Below are 25,331 nucleotides of genomic sequence, written 5' to 3'. Positions count from 1 at the left end.
TTTACACTGTTCTAAACATTTCAAAACACATTGACATATTTGGATGAATAAAATCGACACGTTGTAGGTGTCTCAGAGTTCAAGATAGTGAAGAAAATGTGCATTTTACTTCTTCAGCCTGCTCTATGTGATTTGAGTTTTTTAATTTCACATATTTCAAACCTCTTATTTTGTGAAAAAAAACCCAACCAACCAAACAACAAACTCAGAATCCTTAGCTCAGTTTCACCATGAAAACGACATCCGGACTCCCTTATGTTTCTTTTTCACTTTCAACAGTTCCAGCATTCTTCTGGGGTGTCTTTAAGGTTGTGCCAGTTTGTACCAAATACTGCCTGAAAACTTTTTCTTTCGTGGCGATGGTTTAATAGAAAATAAATGGAGGTACAGAGGAACAGAGATCACTTTTCTCGGGGTCACACAGGAAGCTCACAGCTGAGTTGGAGAACTGAACCTAAACCTTCTGAGTTTATCAGCCTTATAATAAACATGAGTTCCCTTCCTCCTGAGTGCCTGGATCTGTCTGCCCTCCTAAGCCAATGCATGGGGCGTCCTTCTCTCCTGATATCGTGGGCCCTGCGGGGTCCTGGCTCTGAGGGTGCTGTTTGTTGATGGAGAAGGCTGGCGGTACGTTTCTCCCTGGTGTCTGATCGTCTCTCCCTGCCAAACGCACAGTTTCTTCTTCCTCGGCTTAGACTCAAAGCCAAATGTCTGGGACCCGTGACCCAAAGTCACAGCGTTCTCTCCAGTCTCCTGATGATGATTATACGGTGTGCTGCTGGGAAGTGAAACCATTCCTGCTGGTCTGTACTTCTGTACCGAGCCATGTAAGGGCTCGTTAGAACAAAATTTCCGGGGGTGGGCCTGGCCTGTACCCCTCCTGGGCTCTGAGGGTGTGGTTTCCTCTGACTACACTTGAGCTAACAGTCACCAGCAGGAGACCTGGACTTTGCTCTGTTTGGTTTCTTTGTGGACAAAGTGAAGAGGTGACGTTCCCCCCTGCAGACAGACAAAGCTCTGTGGTGACTGGAATGAAGTCTGAATTTGACCGAAGCTGCAGTCAGTGTTAAAATTCGGCATTAGCTTCTGCTCCGTTTCCCACTGGCTGATACCTGCCAGCAGCTTCCCAGCAGTGACCACAGTTGACACTCTGCTCCGAGGGAGAGCTGGAATGGGGTGGAAGTGCTCATTGACCCTGACACCGCTCAACCCTTGGGGACAACTGGATATTTCCTTGTTTTACCGCATAAGAAAGAAGCCCATGTTTAGGGACACAAACAGCAAAGACCTTGCCGCCTTAGCAGGATGTGTAGCTGGAATATGCCACATGGAAATGCCGGTGCAGAGCAAGGGGTAGAAATGACGTGTGTGCCAATGGCAAGTATGGAACACCATGGTCTACAGAGAGGCTCTTTTATGTGCTGCTTTGTAGCACCGGCATCATACCGGCCTCTCTAGCTTAGTGCAGTGGGTGAGACACAGCCCTGGCTTTGCTGCATCATGAGTTTTCTAGTTTTGCTTTTCCTGTTCCATTTTGCAGAATTGCAGGGAGAGGTGATCAAAATAGTAGTTTACAGTAACTGAACATGACACGTATTGCTCAAGGAAGTCAGAGGACTTTCCAAGTATTAATGCATTTATAATCAGAACTTCCTTTTTATATGTAGGGTGTAAGGGCAGAACGGATCAGGTAACTATGGCCCAGTTATTTTTCTCTTACCCTTTGTCCTGCTCAGAGAAACCCTCTGTCTTTCAATTCCTCCAGCTGGTGCTTGCTGATGTGCTGCTTGAGATTATTTGAGTTTTAATTAAGAATGTGTGCAAAGTGATTTGACAGCCTCAGCAAGAGACTGCTGTAGATAGGCCAAGGATTTGAATATTTTCTTGTTTCACTTGTATTTCCCATGAGCTAGAATTGAATGTGAATTACTTGCATAGGTCATACAGATTCACCGTCTGATGCAATGAAGGGATTCTCTTTAATAACTGACCTGTCATGACTGGAAGTTATCTGCTTTGCTCTGAATAAAGATGTTTTTTTACCTCCCTCAGGTTCCACTGTTTGGCATCCCGACTGTAAGCAATCCACTAAGACTGAAGAGAAGCTACGGGTAAGCTGAATTCGTGTCAGACACACGAAATATTTTGCCCCCAGAGTAACTGAATGTTGTATTTAAAAGAGTGACCTCTCCCATGTTTTTTCTGCCTAGCTGTCACTACCCTGGCAGAATAAACAGTGGAGGCACTTTAGAGGTATTGCTCTGGTTTTTAGGCTTAACCACCTTCACGTACCTGTCTCCGTGCAGTGCCTTAAAGATAGTATTACTTATTGACACACAGACATGGTGAAGCCACTAAAACACTTCATTTCGTATCTCAGTTATTGAGAGAGAGACTCACTTCATTTCATGTCTCAATTACTGTGAGACTCCTAAGGAGAAAATTTGAACAGGGCAAATGCTACAGTATATTTTAGTATTTTTGCACATCTGTATGATTGCTCTATGGTTATCCCCTGTTGTGCATGGTTATTTACAACAGCTAGACAATATGGAAACTTCATCCTTTGCCATCCAAATAAACCCCAGCTTAAGTGATCCTATTTTGAATGCCAAGAAGAGCCGTACTTACCCTTGGAGTCACTTCAGCGTATCCAGACAAATTTTCTGGGTCAGGTCCTTGATGGGAATAATGCTGCGCTGCTAGATGCTGGAGCCTGCCTTTTTGCATGCACCAGGCAATTTTAAGCCCATATTCACCCATTCATCTTCTGGACAATTTACTCTTTTTGATGTCTCAGCTGGTCTTTGAACTTTGATATTTTTTCTTGATATGAATATTAGAGACTGTATATGAATAAAATGTCTTTTGACAAGGAAACTAAGAGGTACTGGCATGGAGATACATAGCATATCATGTGGGTTGTGTTCTCTGTGTGGCTCATTGTACAGGAAGCCACGTCCTCTAGAATTTGTGCAGGTGCAGTGGTCTGTAAAACATCCCCAGCAGAGAATTTACTACGATCATAGGTGATGTCCAGATAAATTCTTTTTGAGCACAGTTCATGTTAGTGTGGGCTGTACCGATAATACAGAAGTATAATTGGCCCTAGATGGGGATGGGATCTAGCACAGCCAAACATCACTGTAGGTACCATCCAGCATTTGCCACATTGTTCTATCCTGACTTTCCATAAGAAAATGCAAAACTGTGCTGGACTGGATTTTTGAGTGTAGGACAGTGTTTTGGCCCTGCCTAAATGTCAGAATGCTTGTGCTTTGTAGTGAATGGTTGGGGTACAAATACCTCCCTTTCACTTGGAACCAGGAGTCTTATCAAAGCACTCCTGACTGCATTGCGGCCCTTATCAACCTTCTCCAGCTGACCTGGCTTTCCATTCCCTGTGGAAATGGCCAAAGTCGTCTTCCAGCATTTTCCTTTTCTTCCATCACACAATCAAGCATGTCAGTCTTCTTCCCCCTCACCTAATTTTAATTAAACTGAGTAAAGTAAATTAATTCATCCACTTGCAAGGCTTTGCCTAAGTGAGTTCTTGCAGGAAAATGAAGTGAAGCTAATGAATGCATGTTAATTGAACATCCGAGAAATGCTATGGCACAGCTATCCAAGGTCGCCCTACTCCTGAATGAGAGCTTCTATGCAGAGGTTTAGTATGTCTTTAAAAGGCGTTGACAAATGTGCTGTACTAAAACTAGCTGGAGAGATGGAGAATTTTGAACTTCAACTGGACAACACAGGTAGTCTCTATACACTCCATTGTAAAGTCAGACACATTTTAAAATCAGTTTGAGTTCACTTCGATGGCTTTGACATGTTTCTTTCTTCTGACTCAAATGAAGGCAGCATCGAACAGGTAGGTACCAAACCCAAGAAACTAGGAACTATGTACTGTTTGAATATGTCATCAGTAAATTACAAACTGTGTTTTGACTTCCATTTTTTTTTATGGCATACGTTTAGACCTGATCTGGTTTGTGAGTTGACAAATAGAGCCCCTTGCAGGGACAGGCCTGGATTTTCTCATGGTTCTGCAAAAAACCAGTGAGATGTCCTCTGCTCTGCTGGGTTTTCTTTCCCTATAGAGCAAAACAAAACAAAAAGCACTTTTATCATTGAAGTCACTTTAGACGTTTTCAGCAAGTTCTGTTTTCCTTCAGTAACTGAATTGTGGAATAAACTAATCAGCAGTCTAGCTGGTCAGGATCTGAGAAGGGAGTTCATAAAAACACCGGTTGCTTTAGATCTTCCTCCCACTGGATATTCGTGGAGGATTACAAAGCCAAAACAAGCAGAAAATAAAGCAACCATATGTATGTTAAAAAATATACATTGCTTAGGACTTTTTACAACTGTCTGGTGGTTCATCATTCTACAGGGATTAATAAGTAGCATAGATATTATAACGCAGAGATTATTATCTAGCAAGAAGGTATTAGTAACTTGATTTAAAAAAAGCTTAACCACTGGGCTGGAGAAACTGCTTTCCTTTTCACTCTTTTTTTTTTTTTCCCTTTTGTGTTTCATGACAGCATTCCTCATCTGAATTCTTTTATCCAAAGAGTCTGGTTCTGCGCAGGCCACGCTCTGCAGAGGTTTGCTGTTGTGTTTTCATAGTGTTGATAATGGCCTTCTTTACTGAGAAGATTCTTCATTCTTGTCACTTGCTGCGCTTGCTACTACTACTGCCACACAGCTTTCCTGTTATCACTTACCACCCTGGGCACTGACGCTGTATTTTGCATCATGTGGTGCAGTGTTGTTTGTTAATGCTCACATTTATTTTTATTTTGTTTAATGAAATTATTATTATTATTATTATTATTATTATTATTATTATTATTATTATTATTATTATTATTATTATTATTATTTAGAATCAGGTGAGTTTTATGGGGCTGTAGTATTGTTCTTCCAGTATTACAGAAAGTTTTTCTTCTATAAAAAACAGACTGCAAATACGAAGCAAATGAAAATGGTGAAAAACATCTGACTTTAAAATGACAGTTGAAAATAAATAGCTTTTCGTGAACAATGGCTCATGCTTTTTAGAAAAAAAAAAAAGTTATCAGTTAAATCAGGTTCTTCTTTACATGTATTGACCAGCTACATATGAATACTTTAGTTGAGAAAATACATACAGAGTTCTGGGTTTGAACATGTTCCATGCCCAGGAGTATTTGCCTCACTCTAATCTGAGGCACATCCATGTTGGAGTTGGGAGGTCCTCCCTGTCCTCTTGACTCTGGGCCATCTTTCTCCCTTCAGACTTCCTTGAGCTTGCTTTGCACCTACAAACACCACCCACCTCCACTTCTTCTCCTTCAGGGCAGAGCTAATTTATTAGTTGTGTTTGCTGGGGGAGCCGTGTGGCTGCACCGCATGCGGGCACACCTGAGGGAGCCTTCACCTGAGAACCAAGGATGTACTGGGACCCACCTGGTACAGACTGGTGCTTGGCAGATGGGCTGATCAAGTCCGTGCCACTGGATTTCCATTGTGTCTGCTCGTGCTGCCTTCACGTCTCTAATTGCAAAGTAGACGTCGTATTGTGAGCCGGGGCAGGGTATTGGTGTCGGATGCGGTCTGCAGGTTGGTGTTCCGTGGTTGAATCCATTGCTGTGATCCAGTGGGGTAAATGCAAGCCCCGTGCCAGTTTTCCAGCACAGGATTGTCAGCAGTTAATGTAGGGTGTTGCAACTCATTAACCACTCTCTTGTTAGCTACAGAAATACATATCAGGAAAACACAGCTATAAAGTTGTGTTATCAGTGCTCCTGAGGAGGGCAATGTGTCTGCAGTCCTAGGCTTTGTGGAATCGAGCGTTGGAGTCTGAGAACAGCAAACTGAGGGACCGTTTCACCCATCTTTTAGGCCAGTGTAGTGGGTTTTTTTTCATTCAGCTTAGCATGTGCTGGTCTGAGTTTACAGTGCTGAAATCCAGGAGCTTTCGGATTAAAAAAACAAATCCTGTCCAATGTATTAGAAAAATACGCAAGGCCAATTAGGAGCAGCCCCGTCAAAATAGAGGTATGTTCTTTTTCTTGTGTTGTAGACTGTGTAGGATACAAATAAGCTTAGGGTCAGATGAATATTCCTCTTGTGTAAATTTGGTCAGTATTAAATTCTCTTTAGATTTATATGCTTATTATATGAAGTGTATTTCAAGGCAGATTTTGGCTTCAGGTGTTCTTCAGAGTAGCCACAAAGATACTGGCATTGCTCTTGCTACAAATATGGGCCAAAGGCTTGAATCTCAATTAAACTTATACATTGAAAATTGTAGGGTGAAATCCTGTGAATTCTCTGAGAAGTTTGGTGTTGAATTCAGTATGTTCTAGACTTTCCACTTTATTTTCTTCTGCTTTTCACTGACTCTTGGCGAAGGATATGTTCACATGAGTAATCTTGTCAAAGCTTGGTAGCAACGTGCCTTCAATTATTATGTGCTGGAAATTAATTATTTTCTCTGACCTTTGTGTCTAGAAAGAAAAATTAGTTGTAACCTATTAATATGTGTCTGTGTGAGTTTGAACTAAACCTGTTCACTAGTTTTGCCTTGATGCATACATAACATAGATTTTTTTTTTAGACTGAAATAATAAGTGCATGCATTTGAAGGAAACACTCCAGTAAGGAGAGGGTACAGCTTAACACTGAGGTGCTTTGTTGGTCTAGTACACGGCCATTGTGAATTACTGAAATCCATAGGAAGCTAGTGTTTAATCAACCCTGGTTCCAAGTCATGAATATCTGTAAAACCATGTTGCTGATGAAGCAGGTACTCGGAGTAGCAAGTGTTGGGCTGAGAAAGCCAAATCCTTTGCTATTGCAAAATTGTGTCTGCCTAGTAGAATAAATTGCATACTAATTGTCTATTAGTTTACTTATAAACATACTTCACTTAAAATAGCTTCTGAGGTTTGGAGAATTTGCTTAAGCTATAATGTTAAATGTTATTAAGTGAAAACATATTCATTCTTCTGCAGCTACTATCACCGCCTTGCATAATGAACTCTATCAAAAAACTAAGGCAGGTACTGTAAACCATGCTGACGATGCCTTTGTTAAACAACAGTGCATCCATTTGGCCAGATGTTCTTGGTGCCTGCACTTGTAAGTTTTCATAGAGCATGATTCTGAACATCTGTACTTGAGAAAGCTGGAGCCACCACATTGTAGCAGCATCGGAATGATGTGAATGGCTCCAGTTTTGTTTTGTTTTGTTTTTTAGAAGTTGTTTATTTAGATGATGTGCCATGCATGATGACATGACAAACTGAGGTAAATGCAGATGAACATCGTAAGCTTTGCAGTCAATATTAAAATAACAAGTGAATCAATGTGGGGCATATGCATGGGTGATATGATAACTGAGCACTGAAATTCGCAGTGAACCTGACAGGATGAGCATGACAGTGTTATCTCTGCCAGTCTGCAAATGAAGTTGGTAAAGAACTTTTGTATTGAAGACAAATGCATGGAATGAAGAACAAAAACATGAAAATACGAAGTCTGTGATAAAGTGGGAAATACTGAGAAGTCTTGCAGGTTATACTTTAGATGCTTTGTGATCTGATTCTTTCCTTTGGCTCCTTTAATGACATGCATGATTTTCTAGTGACTGAATTTCTATTGATTTTTTTTTTTTTTTTTTCATATGCTTCATAGACTTCCTGTATCTGGTACAGACATCCCATATTGATATATTTACCACTGTTACATCCATCTGTGTGGAAGAGGAAACAAACAAAATAAAAGACTCTTCTACTGTCAGAAAATGTGGAGAAAGGCCATGCACCACAAGAAAAGATTAGTTGTAGTTCTTCACAGAAATTTGCTTTAAGTTTCTCTGCACAAAAGTGGCTTTGTGAAAAGCTCCATTTGAATTCTTCAAGAACAACCATATAAAGAGTGTTCCCAATCTGTTTGTAGAAGGAGCAAAGTAGCTTTACTTGTTTTGTCAGTGGTAGTGTAGAAGAAGTGTGACAGGACTATCGTGATGGAAGGAAATACCTCTGAATTAACGCATTCATATTAAAGGGGGTTTCCTCTAATTTCTTTACCCATCTCTTCCAATAATGTGTGCAAGAAATGCCTACATGAAATCTCCACTGAAGGTTAAAGGTTAAATCAGAGATAGCTGCTATTCCTGTTTCACCTGTGCTCTGATCAGCTGTCCTCTAAAGTGAATTTACACCCCATTGGAGGTCAAGTTCTCTATTGATGTAACCGCAGTGTGTTTCTTGCCTCCTGTTTGAGATATGAAGTCACAACAGCATCAGGGATGCTAATGAAGGTGTAATGTGTAATCTAATAAAAGCTGTGCCCCATCACAGATTTTCAGTCAGGAGCTGTTTATTATTGATCTGTTAGGAGAGGAGCCAACCATAGCAACTAAAAGGATGCCAGAGGAAAAGCTTGTATCAGGGAATCTTTAGCATAGATTTGTTAAGGCGCAAGCAGCACAAATGTTTTTAAGTGCAATGCAATTGTTTTTAGGGGAAAGTGCAAAGCTGTGACCGATTCCAGACCATATGGGAGCAGCAGAGTAGGAAATAGCCATCTGCCATGGGAACAGCCTGTGTAATTCAAAACAAGAAACAGGGCAAAGTGAGGCAGGAAGGGTGAGAGTAGATGTACAAATGCTCTTTTTAATGCACTGACTTCAGGGGTATGTTATCAACTTAAACAAAATATAGGACGGGGAGCGAAAAGAGGAGCCACAGAGTTGCAGGCCTGCTTGGATGGAGCTCCTGAGGAGGGGAGCGGTGTGTGCTCAGGCAGGCCTGGCGGGATGGGGAGGCCCAGGGAATGTGGAGCCGGGTAAAACTGATGTATGCAAGAAGAATTACCGAAAATAGAAAACTGGTTTTAAAGGGTGTTGGATCTGGCTCATGGCTGTGTTAATGGGATGATAATGAGGAAAATGGAGCAAAAACTCAGTGAGGAAATTATGAGCAGGTGCTACAACTTGTCAGTCGAACAGCTCCTGTGCTTCAGGGTTAAGAGCACCTAAGGAAGTTGTTAGCAGGATGTGGCTAAAACTGTATCTTCTCAAGGTGTCTATTTAATAAATTCACTGAAGTGATAAATACTAGTAAACTTTCCTTTGCTGAAAAGGTTTTTAGCAGCGAGACTAAGACATGAGACTAAGGAGATGGATTGTGGGCTGAGAATTTCTTGTTTTCTGCAGTGGTTATAAAAGATCCAGAGTGAAGAGCAGCCGAGGGGGCCAGCCAGGTGGGAAGAAGCCGTAACGGCCTCTAACACTTGTTTTCCTACAGCAGGGAGAATTGAGCAGACAAAACTCTTTAAGTATTGTCTGCCAAAAGCCAGAGGTAACAGAGACACCCCTAACAGTACCTCAAATGCTTGATACTGTTCCCTATGTTGTAATGAAAACAATTGTTTTCCATAGCAACTGCAGCAACATATTACATGTGTCTCCACTCAAACAGACAGTGGTATAAAATGGCAGAGTGGAAGGGGCAATAAAGTGTTTCTCAACAACAGCCAGATTTTTCCAGATTAATTCTTGTAACATTTCCATGAAACAAGTGATTGTTGTTGGGTTTTTTGCTTTGATTGTATCATGGGAGGAGGTTAAGGGCAGCTGAGAAATTTCTGTTCCCTTTTGGAATGTAGGAATTTGCAGCTACAGAGAGAAAAGGAAAGAAGCACATGAGGGTCCAGCTGAGAAAGTGTTCTCAGACATGCTCTGTGGAGGATCTGTGACTCTGTCAGTCCATGGCCACATCTGCTCTCTGTTTGATCTGAATCTTCACATTTTTTGGTGGAACATGTTCAAAGTCTTTTGTCCCTCTGGCCTTCCCCGAATGTGGTGATCTCATTTGTACAGATGAAGTCAGAGGAAGCCTGCTTGTATGATCCACAACTACTCTTCAGCATTTTTTGTACGGATGGTTCCAATAGCTTTCCTGGCTATGAAATAAAAGGTAGAAAGACTCTGAAGTTGGTTGAAGGATCCTTTTGGGAAATGTGTGCTGAGAGATAAGAAAGGTCCAGTAGCCTTCTTGTGTTCACTCCAGATATTTCCTAAGAAAAATCAGCAAGCCAGGCTGTCAAGCCTTGTTTCTCTTCAGTGAGTGCCTGAAAGTCCCTTAGTTCAATGTCAGAAGCTGATGAGGTAAGGACTATTTACCAAGATTTAATTTTCAGTGACTTTGAGCTGTCCCACTGCACTGGTGTCATTGGAGTCAACTGCTGATCCATCGCATTGTGATGGGATTTTGCTTGCTGGAGTCAATTAGGGAACAAAAATTGTTCATAATTTCTCAGTTGCCAGTGGGTATCGTTGACTACCTTTGTGTGTCTGCTGTGTGCCAAGCTTAGGGGTAATTGCCACAGTAGCCTGGGTGACTTTTGATCAAACAGATATTTTTTCAAATGCATCAGGTTTTCTGGATCCCCACATCTCAGTGATAAGTCATTATGTCTGCTCTCACAAAACCTCCCTCAGGGTATCAGTGTCTGTTTAGTCCTGATGAAATGCTAGAAAATCAGCTAAATGTTTAACAGCGCTCGCTCTGTAGGGCTGTGACTGTTTAATGGATTTCAGTTTGCAGAGCGTTGTCCTTAAACTTCAGGACTTTTGCAGTGTGGGGAATCATGACATTTCAGTTTGGCGTTCATGTTGCATCTAGATTGTGCTGCAGATGTAGGAACAGCCCCAAGCCGAGTAATTCTGGTCCTTCTACGTAGAGGGGCTGAATTCAGTTCTCTATTCATAATGGAAATCCAGTGGTTGAACATCTGGAAAGTGATAACGTGTGTGCTCTGCGCCTCTCAACAGTTTGTCTGCTGAACTGCTGATACCTCTAGCTGTTTGTGAACTAACGTTTTGATAGAATGACCAGCAGGACTATCCTGGATTGTACTTTGTATGGCTCCTTGCAGTGTCTCTGGCAGGTGTTGTTTGGTTTTGTTCATTCTTGTTGTCAGTCTTTTACACCGTATGGTTTAGCAAACCTCCTTGCACTCTCACAGCACTCCTTCCCCTACCAAAACAAAATAAAAATTTAAAAAAAGCCCACCTGCCTCACAAGTTTGTGAAATTTGCCAGAATGCTTGCATTTGTGTTGATGTTTTTTCCTGAATTCACTTAATTTCAAGATATATGCAGATTTCTTCACTTAAAACCAAAATTACTGATGTTAATGGCTTCAGGTTGCTCTGAAAAGTTACTTTTTGTTTTTCAGCCTACAAGAACATCATCAGAAAGCATCTATTCCAGACCAGGTTCCAGTATACCAGGCTCTCCAGGCCACACTATCTATGTAAGTATTTCTTCTGGCAAATAAACTGCTGATCCCTTGCACGTGACGTACTCCATACTGAAATAAATCACTTTTATACTGGTGCTAATGCCTTCATTCTAGTGGTTAAATTGTTAAAATTCTCACCATAACAGATGTAGTTTTTATAATTACAGAATTTCAAGAACAGGATAGGCCTTTTCTAGGTCACATTTCGCTTAGAAAGGTAACAGTAAATCTCTTGAAGTCACTTGGTGATGTGAAGAGATACAGAAGGCGGAGAGGCCATTTGCCATAGGGGTTATGTGGGGAGATCTGTGCACCTCGATGTGCAGTTCTGGAGAGATTTGCTGTCTGCACTTGGAGGACACGGGGAGGATGGTCAGCCTGGGTCATTCAACACCTTCCATTTCAGAAGTCAGATGTTTTGGCTGTGGACCGTAAGGTGGTTTTTATTTGAGAACAAAACCAATATTAAGCATCCTTCTATTACTAAACTGACAGTGCCGAAAATGCAAAGTTATTGACAGACTGTTTTCTTTGTGACTACCTGAGATGTAGAGTTTAATATGATTCCTTCAGTAATCGAGCCTCCTCTTTCATTATTTTAGAGGATCTCTTTTCACCTCCTGGCCTCATTATTGATGCCTTTTGAGCTCATAAGATCTTAGAAATTAAAAGTGGAAATACATCAGCAGAAGATCAGCCCAAATTTTTCGAAGGAATAATGTTTTTCTCCTCTTTTATTATCCAGGCATTTCAATGTTGGAAATGTCAGTACCTTTTTTTTCCTAGGCAGAGAAGTCCATAGGGTGAGAAAAGTCATCTTTTGTGGCTGTCCCAATCTGATTCTAAGGAGCAAGAATATTAACTCAAATGTACTTGGGTGAATAACAGAACAGCTCAGCCTTCGCAAAGTTGCTGTATTTACATACGTATAGCTTATACCTCCAAAAACTCCTTTCCATTCAAAAGTCCTGTTCCTTGAAAGACCATATAACATTTGCCATCATATGAGACGTGCTCTTGGATGACATGCACAAAATCAAGGGCAGAATTGGAAGGTACCAGCTAAGAAAGAAAATCCCAGGAAGACAAGATAGTGAGAGAAAGTTCATTATGATTTTACTGATAACCTTGAAATCATAAGTGCAGGGTAATCCACAGAAATTTATCAGGTACATGTATAATAATGCAGAAAAATTACCCAAATCACAAATTTCATCTGCTGAGTTTAATACTAGTTCTTCAACATTTCAACAACAACAAGGAAAATTAGCTGATGTATTAAAAGTGTTCACACCACAGGTAGCAAAACACAGAGCGTGTCCTGCAGAATTGCCATTCTACTGGTAATATGGACTTTGTGAACTGTAGCTTATAAAACTTAACTGCTGCCTAATATCACAGTCTGTAGGGCAACGTGGTGGCCTAGACTGGAGGTCTACAAAAATACCTATGGTAATTTATATTGGATTAAGAATATCCAGGCATATTCACAGCTCATTAACAGACTGTGGTAAAAATATTACAGAAGTAACATACATTAATGTATCTACATATTTTAAGGGTTCAATTGGCTTAAGGTATTTTGTTATGTGTAGTAAGTCAAAACTATAAACAGATTTGAGGCTATTTTTAGAAAGTGAACTATTTCAAACCTTTCTTCTCTATCAAAAACTGTTTTGTATTGTTTCTAATTTTTGGCATTGCTTAAGAACCACCGAGACCAGAGGTAGTTAGGAGAGCTTGTGAAAGCAAATGCACTTAAATCTGAAAATACTGCGTGCTAGTACTCAGGAATAATGGAACTAAACGTGAGTAGAAACAGATGAGCCTCATTTCCTTGTGCGGCCTACTATGAATAAATAAAATGTCTTGTGGAAGATTTGAAAACCAGTTTGAAAATGCCCTTTAGTTTTCATCATCAAGTGTATTTTTGTAAGAAGGTATTGTTTTTTTTTAAAATAAGTCATCTTCTAAGTAACAAAATCTATTGCCTATCTAAACTATATGTAAGGCCCCTTTCTGGCTCCTTCTCATGGGTTCAGCTGCCTTTGGAATGGATTTCCTACTTCCATTTTTTAACTAGTTAAGAGTTCCTTGCAGTTTTGGTGGAAAACTAGTCAACGTTAGTACTATGTAGCATGCAGTTAGTAAGCAACATGTGCCTTAGTCAGAAGCTTGGGAGTTTTGATACCCAGTCCTGACAAATGGTCCTGCTTGCCTTTTATTTCCTTGTAATAAGTTGTATTTCCTCTTGTGTCCACAGTTTTAAGTTGCCTTTCTGTCTGTGCTCTTCTGCATGGAATCCTCTCAACCTCTGTAATCTGCAAACTAAATCAATGTTATTGTACATTTTACATATGGGAAAACAGGAGCAGAAAGGTGAAAATACTTGCCTGAGGCCACGAGTCCTTTGCAGAGCTGAAGTTTCCAGCTCACTACTGGGGTTGAGAAACTTTTGTATTAGATCTATATATGCCACGTTCTTTCTTTCCTAAACTGAGAAAACACTGTGTGCTTTTTTAGGAGGCCAACTGGAGAAGAACAAGAAGCAATCTCTTCACATGTAGAGTGCCAAAAAGAGTTATCTGTAGCAACAGTGTGACAACAAATACACAAAAAATCATAAATTGTGTAAAACAGAAATTACCAGTGCATTTGTGTAAGTTAATTTATCTTCTGTCTTTGACCTTCAGGCAAAAGTAGACAATGAAATCCTTGATTACAAGGATTTAGCAGCCATTCCCAAAGTCAAGGCCATTTATGACATTGAACGTCCAGACCTAATTACTTATGAGCCATTCTACACTTCCGCCTACGAGGACAGACAGGAGAGACAGAGTCTTGGAGAGGTAATGAACCCACGAGCAACTCATGCTGCTGTGTGCTTTATTCAGAGCCTGCTTCGCTTCTGTCCTCTTTTGAAAGTTTCTAATTGACACTCCTTGCTATTGCTGCTGCTGCTGTTCAAAGTGCTTTTTGTCTGTTTGATCTGGGTTTAACGGGAACAATCACGACGGTGCCTCGTGTGCGAAACTGCACAATTAAACACGCTGTTAAACACCGACATTAACGCCGGCAGAGGAGTGGTGGGGGAGGCTTGCAGGATGGCTGTGTGTGCGTCCTCATAACTCATGATATCCTGGGCTTTGGGTACAGCAAAGCCCAGAACATGAGGCAAAAGCCAACCTGGCATGCTGTACAGCAACCCTATTCACAACAGAATATGGGGAATACCATGATGTTCTACAGCACTGAAAGGGTTAAGAGCAACAGAATGCTTTTCTTCATGTATATTGAGGGGAAATAGATTTCTGGAGCACTTTGCTAGACATCCTGGATAAAATCTGAACTGGGTCAGGATGAAGTGCTCTGCCACCTGGGAAATCAGGTTGTGTTATAGAAATAGCTGCCTCACATTTTAAGCTGCTGACATTTAGTAAGGATTCTTGTATCCTGCAACGACAGAAAAAAAAAATATCTAATGCATTCTCTTAAATTTGTATTTAAAGATATCTTTCAGGTTGTAGGGTCCCCCAGTTCATCAAGTGAACTTCCATAGCTGCAATTACTATTTACATGGTTCCAGTGCAGATCGTGAAGCAGATTTTGTCATGTAATGCCATCTGATTGTGAATCAGACTTGCAGAATGCAAATTCAGATGGACATGGAAATGAATTTGCTTCCTTGCAATCTCAGTGACTTTACTGGCTGTAACTGAATTGAGTATGAAGATGAACTGAGGAAGAAGGAAGGACAGTAAGTCATTCAGGCACCAGTGCTCTGAAGATGCCCAGTGACTAATGATCTGCTCTCTTAGCAACAGATCAGACCTGCCTCAGTTTTTCTACTTTGTTCTTTAATGTTTTATAGGGTTGGTATTTTAAATTGTAACGAGTCGGAATTCAGGAGACTGTTCCGGAGTAATGAGTAAGATAAGAGATTAAAACTTCAAAATATTACAGAATTTCCCCCTTCAAATTTATGTTGGTAGTGAATCCAAATTTTTGTTGCTGGTGAATCTAGCTGACGTCTAGTTCAAAACCACTGTGAGATGTGTTGGTGACCTCTGACCAGCTCCAACAGGCCTGACCCATTCCATGAAACCCTCTACAAAGTCTCTTGTTGTTAACAGAGGAGGAACTTATCTCAGAGAAGGTGAACTATTTGTTAATCCTTAAAGGGAAGCTTCTCACTGACAAAGTGGAATGGTGGAAGCTGTCCGCCATCAATGCTTGTTCTGGGGATAAGCAAAAGCCTTTGGGGGTTTTCTTACCCCATAAGTTCACCAGAATTAAATCCACTTAATTTCTGGTGACTACAGAAATTTGTTCTGGAAACAGAAGCGCTCCCATCTTCTTTTCAGAGGATCTGGGGTTTCCACCCAATGCTACTGCTGATTTCTGTCACCTTGGGCAAGTTACCTCACCTCTTTGTACCTGTTTCCCTTCCCTTGCCCTAATGAGAACACAAGACTATCAGGGTGATCTCTATGTTGTGGAAATCGAGTGACACCTCAGTATTGGTACATCATGCATCAGTCACTGTCATATTTAAAAAGCAAAGGTGACGTTAAGTCATGGCAGGGGTTTGCATGATTTAACCTGCATTCCCTTTGCAAAGTGTGTGTATGTGGTGGTGTTAAATAAATGGGGATGTGGAGTTTGTATGCTAGAAATGCCCTTCACCATGATTTAAAAGAGAAAAAAAGGCCAAACTCAGCTAAGAAAGATTTCTGGGTGTACAAGGGAGATTTGCAAGAGCCACCAAAGCTAACCTAGTAGTGGAGACAAACCTTAATTACAGGGAGCGAGCTACAAGAAAACGATGTATTTTAGTCATAGAAAGTGAGAAAACGCAGCATGAGACTTTCTTCTTTATTGCAATGGAAAGGAAATCCGTTGAGAAGTTTCTCGCTCGTAATCTCGTTTTTTTTCTGGAAGTCTGTGAGGAAAAACGTTTTCTCAGAGCACCATCTAGTGGCTCCAGGCATCCGAGTTACAGACCCACCAGCAGTTAGTGGGGAGGAGAAAGGGATCTCATGAAGGGATGGTTTAGTTTCTAATGTAAAAGAGATGAAAAGATACAAAATAAGATCTGTAAATAAATTTTCTGCTACTGAGATTGACATTTAATGTAGTTATCGCGTTTCCATAAACCATCAGGTTCTTCGTGTCCTGTAACTTCTGCCCTGCCAGCAGCAACCTTATTAACACTGAAATGGTCTTTTCTCAGCTCTGCCTTTTGCTGCATAAATATTGAGAGAAGCAGGCATTTTACCTGCATGTCCTTTGTTTCTATATTCTGTCTGTTGAAAGAATTGAATGTTTGTAACAGCTTTTAGTAAACAAGCTGTCCTAAAATGAGAAAAGTGTTTTTTCTAATGTGATAGATGTGCTTCAAAATGGAGCAGGCACCCTACCAGCTACTTCAATAAAAAGACAGTTAAAGTGAGGTCGGTGCAAGATGCTGGAACTTGTGTTGTGAAATGACACCTGTAAAAGTTTGCAGAAATTTCCCAGAACACAAAATTACCTGTACAACTATAGGTATTAAAGCAGCCTCGTAGATCTCAAACTGATAGAGCATTCAGCCTGTTGTAGTGAGTAGAAGTCATTTCTCTGTATTTCTTCTGAAGTCATCACTCTCTATTTCTACTGACATACTATTCTGGAACTGAGCTGTTTCTTTTCAGTCAGCTATGCAGTGCATCTCAAACTGACTAGTGTAGGCTTATGTGATAGCCCAGATTTAAAATACCTCAATAAACCCCAAAGAACCAAGCATTCCTTGGCAGACTCGGAGTCTGAGCTGCGGCGGTTCACCTGTGCGTGGTAGAACAGCAAGCTGGCTGCAGAGTGTGGTTTCACCTCCCAAAAGTAACACGATGATGTCAGATAGTGAAGGAATAAAAGTACATGACAGGTTGGTCATGGATTCTGCATATTACTTTTTGGGATGCCTTCCCAGTCTTAGATTCTTCTGACAACCTTTGACAGCTGTCATTACCTGAGCAGCTAGACAACCGCAGCACATTATGGAAATTTGCTTATTTACAGTGATACATAAATTACTAATAGAAAAACATGGGAATGCACATCACAACATGCGCTTTTTTTCATTCATATTGGAAGTTTTAGATTGTTTTTGTGGAGAATGATGCTGCAAAGCGCTGTGTGCGATATGTTTCACGTAGAGCAAAGTTTTTATGACTGCTGCTGTTAGATCTCTAATGAAACGGTGCTTTGCTGTATAGAGCTTGGCAGTTATAAGGATTAGGAAAACAAGAATGTAAAGGACTTTCAGGGCTTTGATGGAAAGTAGTGAAAGCAGTCTTTAAAAAGCTTTATGGGACCTTGCTGGAAAGGAGATGTTCTGTACCCAAATAAAAAATGTTACTCCTTTGTTTGGACACCAGCAGTGTCACCAGCTCCATGAGAGTTAATGATCTCTCAGTGCCGAATGTATAGCTGGATGTTTATGACCAGAAATCCTGCCTGTGTTTTACACTGCTGCTGTTGTACATTATTGTCACAGTTAGACCAGAATCAGCAGGTTTGCTTCTGAGACATTATCTTAATAGCTGTATCATTCTGCAGTAATTGTGGTCTTATTTAAAAGCATAATCTCTTGCCCAGTTTATTATGGCAATTAAATAATATTGAAGTTTAGTGCCTGAAGAAAATAATTAAATCCTGATTTTCCAGCTTCAAATTGCCTTGTGATTAAAGGCCACGTAGCTGGTAATTAAACATAGCCTTTATTCTTGTTCATACCATCCATCAGCGTATGCCTGATCTTATGCTTCATTTCTAAAGGTATTTCTTGCCTCAGTTTCCCTATCCTCTTAATACTTTTCATAATATTCTGCATATTTCTGCCTACTGGCCTTTGCACAGTTCTTTCAATCTACACGCTTGTAATTCCTGTCTGTCCTCCTTACATAACCGTGGAACAGCACAGAGGCTTAAAGGAGATCGTATCAAAGAGCCGTTGATGACAGCTCCGTACTCCTTTGCATGGGTATGAAATGGAAGGCCTTGGGGGGAAAGCACATTTTTGCCAGAGTACGTGTGTTGGAGGAAAGACATGCTTCTTCCTGGAAGTTATTCTGTATTTCTGATGCCATACAAAGCTCTGAGTTAAGTTTATTTACTTTTGATTTCCACTTTAAAGTTTTCTTCATAATAGGCATGGTTATTAAATTAATAACCCTTTCTGATTTTGATCTTTACAGCTATGTTTTAATTACCACGATGATTAGATGGCTGAGAGATCATGTTGCATGGTATTTGACTGAATTAATCACACTTCTAAAGATTCTCCCAGAAACTTTAATTGCTTCAGTAATTTATGGACCAGTTCCCAAGCAACGTGGAAAACGCAAGTTCCAGTGCTGCAATGGCCTCAGTAATTTGTGCTCTGCCATTTTACATTACCCTGTTCCGTGTGTTTGCAACGATGTTAGCATATGCAATGATGTTTTGGTAACCTTATTTTTATGTCTTTGCAGTCTCCAAGGACATTGTCACCTACCCCTTCTGCAGAAGTAAGTTTGGTGGCACTTTTGGGGGCAGTATCTTACTGTGATTAGAATTGTTCGCTTCAGCAAATGCAGGTGTTGATTTTATTATCAGTCTCATCCGTCTCTGTTTGCCACATAGATGTGTTTTCTAAATATTGAAACTTAACAAAAATTAACTCTAAAAAGAAAACATGAAGTTCTTACTGACAGGTTGTACAAAAAGTGAAGCTGCCGCTCCTTCCCATTTGTTGTCTGTAAAGCGGAGTTGTTTGCCCAGCAGACGTCACTTGTTGTACGTTTGTCCTTCTTGTGGCACAGGTGAACTCACATCTCAGGAGCTGGATGATTTCCGTGAGCTAAAATGCTGCTCTAAGCATCTGAACATAAGCTGTGTTTGCCGCTAAAATATTCACTCTTCTGTCTTGGAAAAAAGTGTCACTATGGTTTGGTTTCGTTTTGCTTTTCCCAAGGAGTTAATTTGGACATCACAATAATGTGAAGCATTTGGGTAGTAATTTGTCAGGATATAGCAGATGCCATTGCAGAAATATTATCATTTCAGGGGTGGGAAATGTTGCTTATTTGCAATGAAAAAGTTGTGGTGATTGCTATGTGCTAAAAACAGTGACTACAGAATTTCTTGTAAATCTTCATGCATTAATATCAGTCCTGTCCCTTTTGCCCTGGATTGGTGTTCTTTGTGGTGTTGGGAGTGTTTGGTTTTGGGGGGGTTTGTGTGGTTTTTTTATTGACTTTTTTTTTCCCAGGAAACCAAGTAAATTGAATTTTGCCATACAATGAGGTGTCATGTTTTCAGATACAAGGGGAATCTAATCTGGAAACTAAATACCTTTTGATGTATCTAGTCAAGAGACATGGTAAATGGAGCCACAGAGAGCTCTGTGCTGCACCCTTGAATCCTTGCTGGTCTCCCCGTTTGCCAGCTGAAGGCTCATGGATCTCGTGCGGGACACATCTGCTCTGAATTGCAGATTCCTTTACGGAGTCACGGGAATGTGGGCAAATCTAAGATTATATGGAATTTAATAGAAATTACAGGTGGAGCTGGAACCTTCCAGACTGAACTCTGACCCAGGCTACTAAAATGGATTGGAGTCTTGGAGATCGTTAGAGAACAATAATAATGAAGCAGGTTGGAAGCTTAAGGGATGTTGTTATTTCAGTAGCTTCTCTCTTCAGATCTATGAACATGCTGCTAACGTGTGATGTGCATTTACATTTATTAGTGAATGCTTCTATTCTGCAGGGCTATCAAGATGTTCGGGATCGTATGATTCACAGGTCGACTAGTCAGGGCTCCATTAATTCTCCAGTGTACAGTCGTCATAGCTACACACCCACCATGTCACGTTCCCCTCAGCATTTCCACAGACCTGGTAAGGGCAACTGCATTGCAAGTAGATGTAAAACTATTATTTCTTTATTACATCACTTAGTAGCACAGCAAAGCGCTTGTTTCTCTTAGCAGTGAAAATTTAGGATTGAAAAATTATTGCATATTTTAAGTTCGCATTTTCTACCTGGTTTTTTGTTCTTGATCGATGCAGTTTTTTAGCACTAGGCTGATGCGTGTTTCTTGCATCATAAATATGGATCGTGTGGTTTTGTTTCTGATTAATTATTTTTAAAATCTTTGTATGTTTATGAAAGGGAACAAAAATTTGCAACAGTGAATCACAAACTTCGTTCTGGAGTTTGGAAAAAGTATCACCCATTGGAAACAGAAGTTACGGCTTCACTATTACAGAAGTCAGTAATGTAGGATTCCTGCCTCCTGAAAAAACAATTCATTTAAAGCTAGGTGCAGCCATAGAGTCTCAGATTCGGCAGCAAAACCCTCAGATATTCCAAATTGCATGTGATTTTTTTTAAATGTAAACTCATGGTTGACAAGGTAGATTTCTTAATTACAGTTGCCTGGGAACATTTGAAAAACACAAACTTCGTTTACTGGTTTAGCAGTGCTGTACAAGTTCTATGTATAGAAAATGTACAGGTCATTCAGGTTCCCAGTGCATTCAGAATTACTGGTCATTTATATTAAAGCAAGATATGAAAATGATCAGTTCATCCACACCCAAATTGCATAAAAAATACGTCTCTAAATGCTATTCATTGAATACTTTTCAAGACTGATGTTATTGTTTATGATAATGAATTAATCTTCGTGATCTGTTTTTAAATTGTGATACAATCGTGCAGTTACATCTTCCTTGGCGATTACAGCTGAACAGTTGAGATGCCAAAAGCCCATCTAGAATGGGAGCTGCACTTTTAAAATTAAAGATTTATAATAGAGCCACCACTGTGGAACTTGAATGCTGTAGCCATTTCCTAGTGATGATGGGCTGAAAGCAGCTAATTGTGTCTGTCAGTGAATGCCTTATTTAAAAGGCCCAAGGGAGGTGGGACAGAAGCAAATTGTGTCTGATACTTAGTGTTGGCAGCGTGACTCTGTTTTAAGATGATGTTAGAGCTGAAACTGAAAGAGACCTAAAAGCGTGAAAAAGCTGCAAACTTCTGTCTTTTGATTCTGGCAGTTCTGGGGAGATTTTTCCATTTGTATCAGTTGTATCAGGGATATGAACAAATCCAGGCCCTGTTCCAGACTTGACTGTGATTGAGTTTCACTGGCTGTGTTCAGTCAGGGACCTTCCCCAGACTCAGTCTCTGTTTGTGTAACTCCTGTGATGGGTGGATGGGCTCAAGACAGAGTTTGGATCCAAATGTCAAATCTTCAGATTTTGCAGCCTGAGGGATTTTCTGAGAATATACTTGTTCAAACTTATCTCTGTTCTGATGATCTCAGCTTTGGCTTACCTGTTTCTGTTTCTTATATGACAGACACAGAAGTAATTCTGTAGAATTTATCATTTTGATCTTTACTACCCTGCTTTGGGGTAGTTGTTAATGCTACTTCATAATTTTCCTACGGTAGTTATGCATGTTGAATAATAGCAAGTGTGTATTTACCATTTTTCTCCTAATGGCACTTCTCATATTATTTGCAAGAATAATTTTTCTCTGAATAAACCCAGTGGACCCAGATAACTTCTCTTTAGCTCCCAGATAGTCCTTGAGAGAGAAGTGAACCACTGTGTTGATGTTGTCAGCATAAGGTTCTTCAGAAATTGGAGTGCTACAAGTTTTGAGAAAGTTTGCAGCCTTTTCCTCCTGCGGTGCCAGAGCCGAGGTTGGCAGCATTTTTGGAATGTCTTAAAACAATAGCAAACAGCTTGCATGCCTCTGGACTGACGTTTTTTGGTCAGGCACTTTTCAAAACAGCTGCTTTCTTAACTAATAGAGCATTAGTGTTTGTGATGTTGGCATGCTGGTAGCAGGCTACTTTTCGGTAAAAAGGCATAGATCAGAAGCTCGTTAAGCCAATAAATGTTATGCTAAATTAGCGATGCAGTTCAAATCTGAGCCTCTCTTCTAATACTTCCTGTAATTTTGTCCAACATTTATTAACCCTCTGGTACATCTTTAACCTTTTTTTTTTTCTCCTTCCTTCTTTCCAGAATCCTAATTGTTCAATGCCTTTTATTTTCTTCCTTTGAGGCCTCCTTCCCTGCCTTTCTCTTATCGTTTTTCTTTGTTTTCATTTTGTCCTGCCCCCCGACTCCCTGCTGCCGCAGAGCTGCTCCCGCCTGCTGTGCAGCGGTTGTCACACCTGCGCACGAGCAGTCCCAGCTCTGCCCACCATGACTCCCGCCCCAACTCCCCCTTCCGACACCACTTCATTCCCCATGTCAAAGGTAAGGAGCCAGGTCTCCCCAGCGAGTACCCCCCAGCCTGGAGATTTATTAGCGTTCCATCAAAGCTAATAAGGTGTATCTCCGGGAGGCGGTCGTTGGCTGTGTAGCTGAGCATGCCTCGAAATGTGCCGTTGCACTTAAAATTACGTTAGAATAGACATAATGTCCTTTTTTTCGGAGGAAATATGTCATTTCTAAGGGCCCTAGTTGGAGAGTCATCAAGCAATTACCTATCAGAAATATACAGCGAAGCGTTATCATCTACTAGTTAGAACCTATATGTGTGTAATTTAGCTTCTTTCTAAAGCAGTACATAACAATCACAACAGCAGTTAGCATATTGAATTTAATTGTTATTTCCACGTTCTTAAAACATGCATTTAAAAACTGACTACAAATATCACCTGGATGAGAGCAAGGTGATCAAAAATATGGAGAAGGAAGGAAGGAAAAAAGATTTTATAAAGATCAGTGGTAACAAGGAAGTTAATAATCATTAATCATGCTGGCAATAATCAGTGCCCAACAAAGTAAAATTAAAATCCCTGGGCCTCTCCTCAATTAGTGAGGATCGGCAGGCTCTGCTGAAGGTGGTAGAGCTGCAGAGATCTACACTACCTGAGGACCTGGTCATTTCTCTCTCTTTTTTTCCAATCTGTTATTTTCCATAGTTTGATTTGGCAGGAGGGTTGTTCTTATGTTATGTCCCTTCAAGCAGCTCATTCAGCTCAATAAGCTTTTAGTTTTGTTTCTCGCTTTCTGGGAATGTGGTTTTACTTTTATTTCTGTTGGAGCACTCTGGCTGTGCCATCTCTTCTGTTGGGGGAGAAGGTCATAGCTTTTATCACCTACAAGAGCTCAAAAAGAGGCAGTTGACTAAGTTGAACATAGATTCTATACTGGAACCACTGATTAATGTAGATAAGCACAAATGGGAGATAATAAAAAAGAGTTGCAAAGGAGTTGTTGCCATGATCTTTCAAGAAATGCTAATAGATTGCAATGTTACAGCTCTTCTAGCATTCAGATCACCATTACTAATTTCACTCTTAGATGATTTTTATTAATATGCACTTTCAACTTTCCTATCATGTCACTATAAAAAAAAAAAAAAATCTCACTTCAAACTTAAAAGATTGGGACCCTTAAAAATAGATACGCTGCTCATTTCAGCATGCAGTTAATTCATAATCCTTGCAATTTCAACATTTCTTTGCTGTAAATCCAAATTAATGCTCACACTCTTTCAAGGGGCGTTTTCATTCTTTTTCTGTTGAGAAAATCGCTTCTTCAACAGATAAAGCAGAAGAACTATTGGAAATCCATGCCTGTTGTTTTCAGGTTTCAAATAATTACCTGGCCTATAGATTGGGTGTGTATGTCAGTTATCGCTACGAAAGGCCAAGTGGGATAACAAGCGCTGTAGACAGGGGGTTGTGTGTGGTTCTTACCAGATATGGCACACAGGACATCGTAAGAATCTATGATTTTCTGAAAATTTTATATTAAGGTCTTAGGCCTGGACAGGCCTACAACTTGTAACTCAACAAAGCTCCTGAAAGCCCCAGTTCATATCACTGTGGCAGTGCCCACCGTCCGAGGATGTGGGACATTTAAGAAGGGGCAAGTAGCATGTACCCACATCTTGTAATCCACATGGCTGAATTGAACAAGTAGTCTTTTAATAGCTGGTTGAGAATAAGAAGCACCTTCTTAAGGTGACCTCTCTTAATGTGGTGGGAATATCCCCACGGTTTTCGTTTCTTTTTGATAAGTCCAGAGTCCCAGCAGGATGGGTGACGTGAGGAACACTGAAGAGGCTTCAGGGAAGGACCATCAAATAATTCCAAATCTCATAGTGAAAAAAATTATGGCTGTTAATATATTAGTACTATTAAATGGATCTGTTCAGTGTCTGGGTACCTGTGTGGTGACGGAAGTTTCTTCCGTATAACAGGCAAAGATACAATAAGTTTCTATGTTACACTTAAATGAGATAAAAATCATCGTTATTTCCCTGACTTGTTTAAGATGAAGATAAATAGCTATTGAAACAGCTTAGGAAAAGTTTTTGTCTTCCTATTACTACAAAATATCGAAAGGTACAAAAAGTCAAAAGGCCTGAAGACCTTTGTAATTTTTCGGGCGTGTTACGTGATCAACCAAGTGCTCACAAAACAGAAGACAAGCAAATGTTCATAATATTCCCTAAGTCAGAGCAAGCTCTGGCTTGTCCTATGAAAGGAATAGGATGGAAGATAATTTCTGATCAGATATACTCTGATAATACACATACTGTATATATACATATATGTAATAATAGTAGGCATGCACTTAAAGACAAGATGATAGGGACTAGTAATATTTTTATTAAATAAACGTCTCTACTATTACAGCACTTATCTCTTCCTATGAGAACACTTACACATAATATAGCTTGCCCAGTACCTAGTTTGGGGCGGGTGGCGTTCAACGTTTAAGTAGCGTTAAGTGAAGTCCAGTTGCACTATGTGGTATGTGCTCTTCGCTAGTTCATGTTCATAAATGGATGTTTTGTTATCAACTGGTGAGGTTGATCTCGGTTTCCCACATGGTTCTTCGTTTGCCCTCACAAACCACATGTATCCAAGCAGCCACTTTTTACATCTGTGCAGCAGAAAAGAGAGATTAGTCTGGCACTGGCTGCACCTAATGCAACTCCCAATATTCTTACCCGTAGGGAT

At 40.3% G+C, this 25,331-nt stretch overlaps 1 protein-coding gene across 27 annotated transcripts in view; it reads left to right on the top strand.

Annotated features, from left to right (window-relative positions):
• The window catches only part of ABLIM1 (actin binding LIM protein 1), a gene marked incomplete at its 5' end in the record, with an annotated part of 210,397 nt that overhangs the window by 162,478 nt on the left and 22,588 nt on the right, over window positions 1-25,331 (top strand). For 18 of the 27 annotated variants that reach the window (XM_082052516.1, XM_082052514.1, XM_082052511.1 and 15 more), the window contains 7 exons: window positions 2,053-2,111; window positions 4,551-4,613; window positions 7,008-7,055; window positions 11,241-11,318; window positions 14,000-14,155; window positions 18,818-18,853; window positions 20,097-20,226. In XM_082052516.1, coding sequence (XP_081908642.1) covers window positions 2,053-2,111; window positions 4,551-4,613; window positions 7,008-7,055; window positions 11,241-11,318; window positions 14,000-14,155; window positions 18,818-18,853; window positions 20,097-20,226 — 570 coding nt within the window. The remainder of the gene's footprint in view (window positions 1-2,052; window positions 2,112-4,550; window positions 4,614-7,007; window positions 7,056-11,240; window positions 11,319-13,999; window positions 14,156-18,817; window positions 18,854-20,096; window positions 20,227-25,331) is intronic. The other 9 variants (XM_082052509.1, XM_082052500.1, XM_082052499.1 and 6 more) reach the window with 2 other exon arrangements.

Source organism: Streptopelia decaocto (genome assembly GCF_964273445.1).
Source record: "Streptopelia decaocto genome assembly, chromosome: 5".
NCBI classification, from domain to species: domain Eukaryota; kingdom Metazoa; phylum Chordata; class Aves; order Columbiformes; family Columbidae; genus Streptopelia; species Streptopelia decaocto.
Note: the sequence above shows the minus strand (reverse complement) of the source record. Positions and strands in the feature narration are given on the sequence as shown.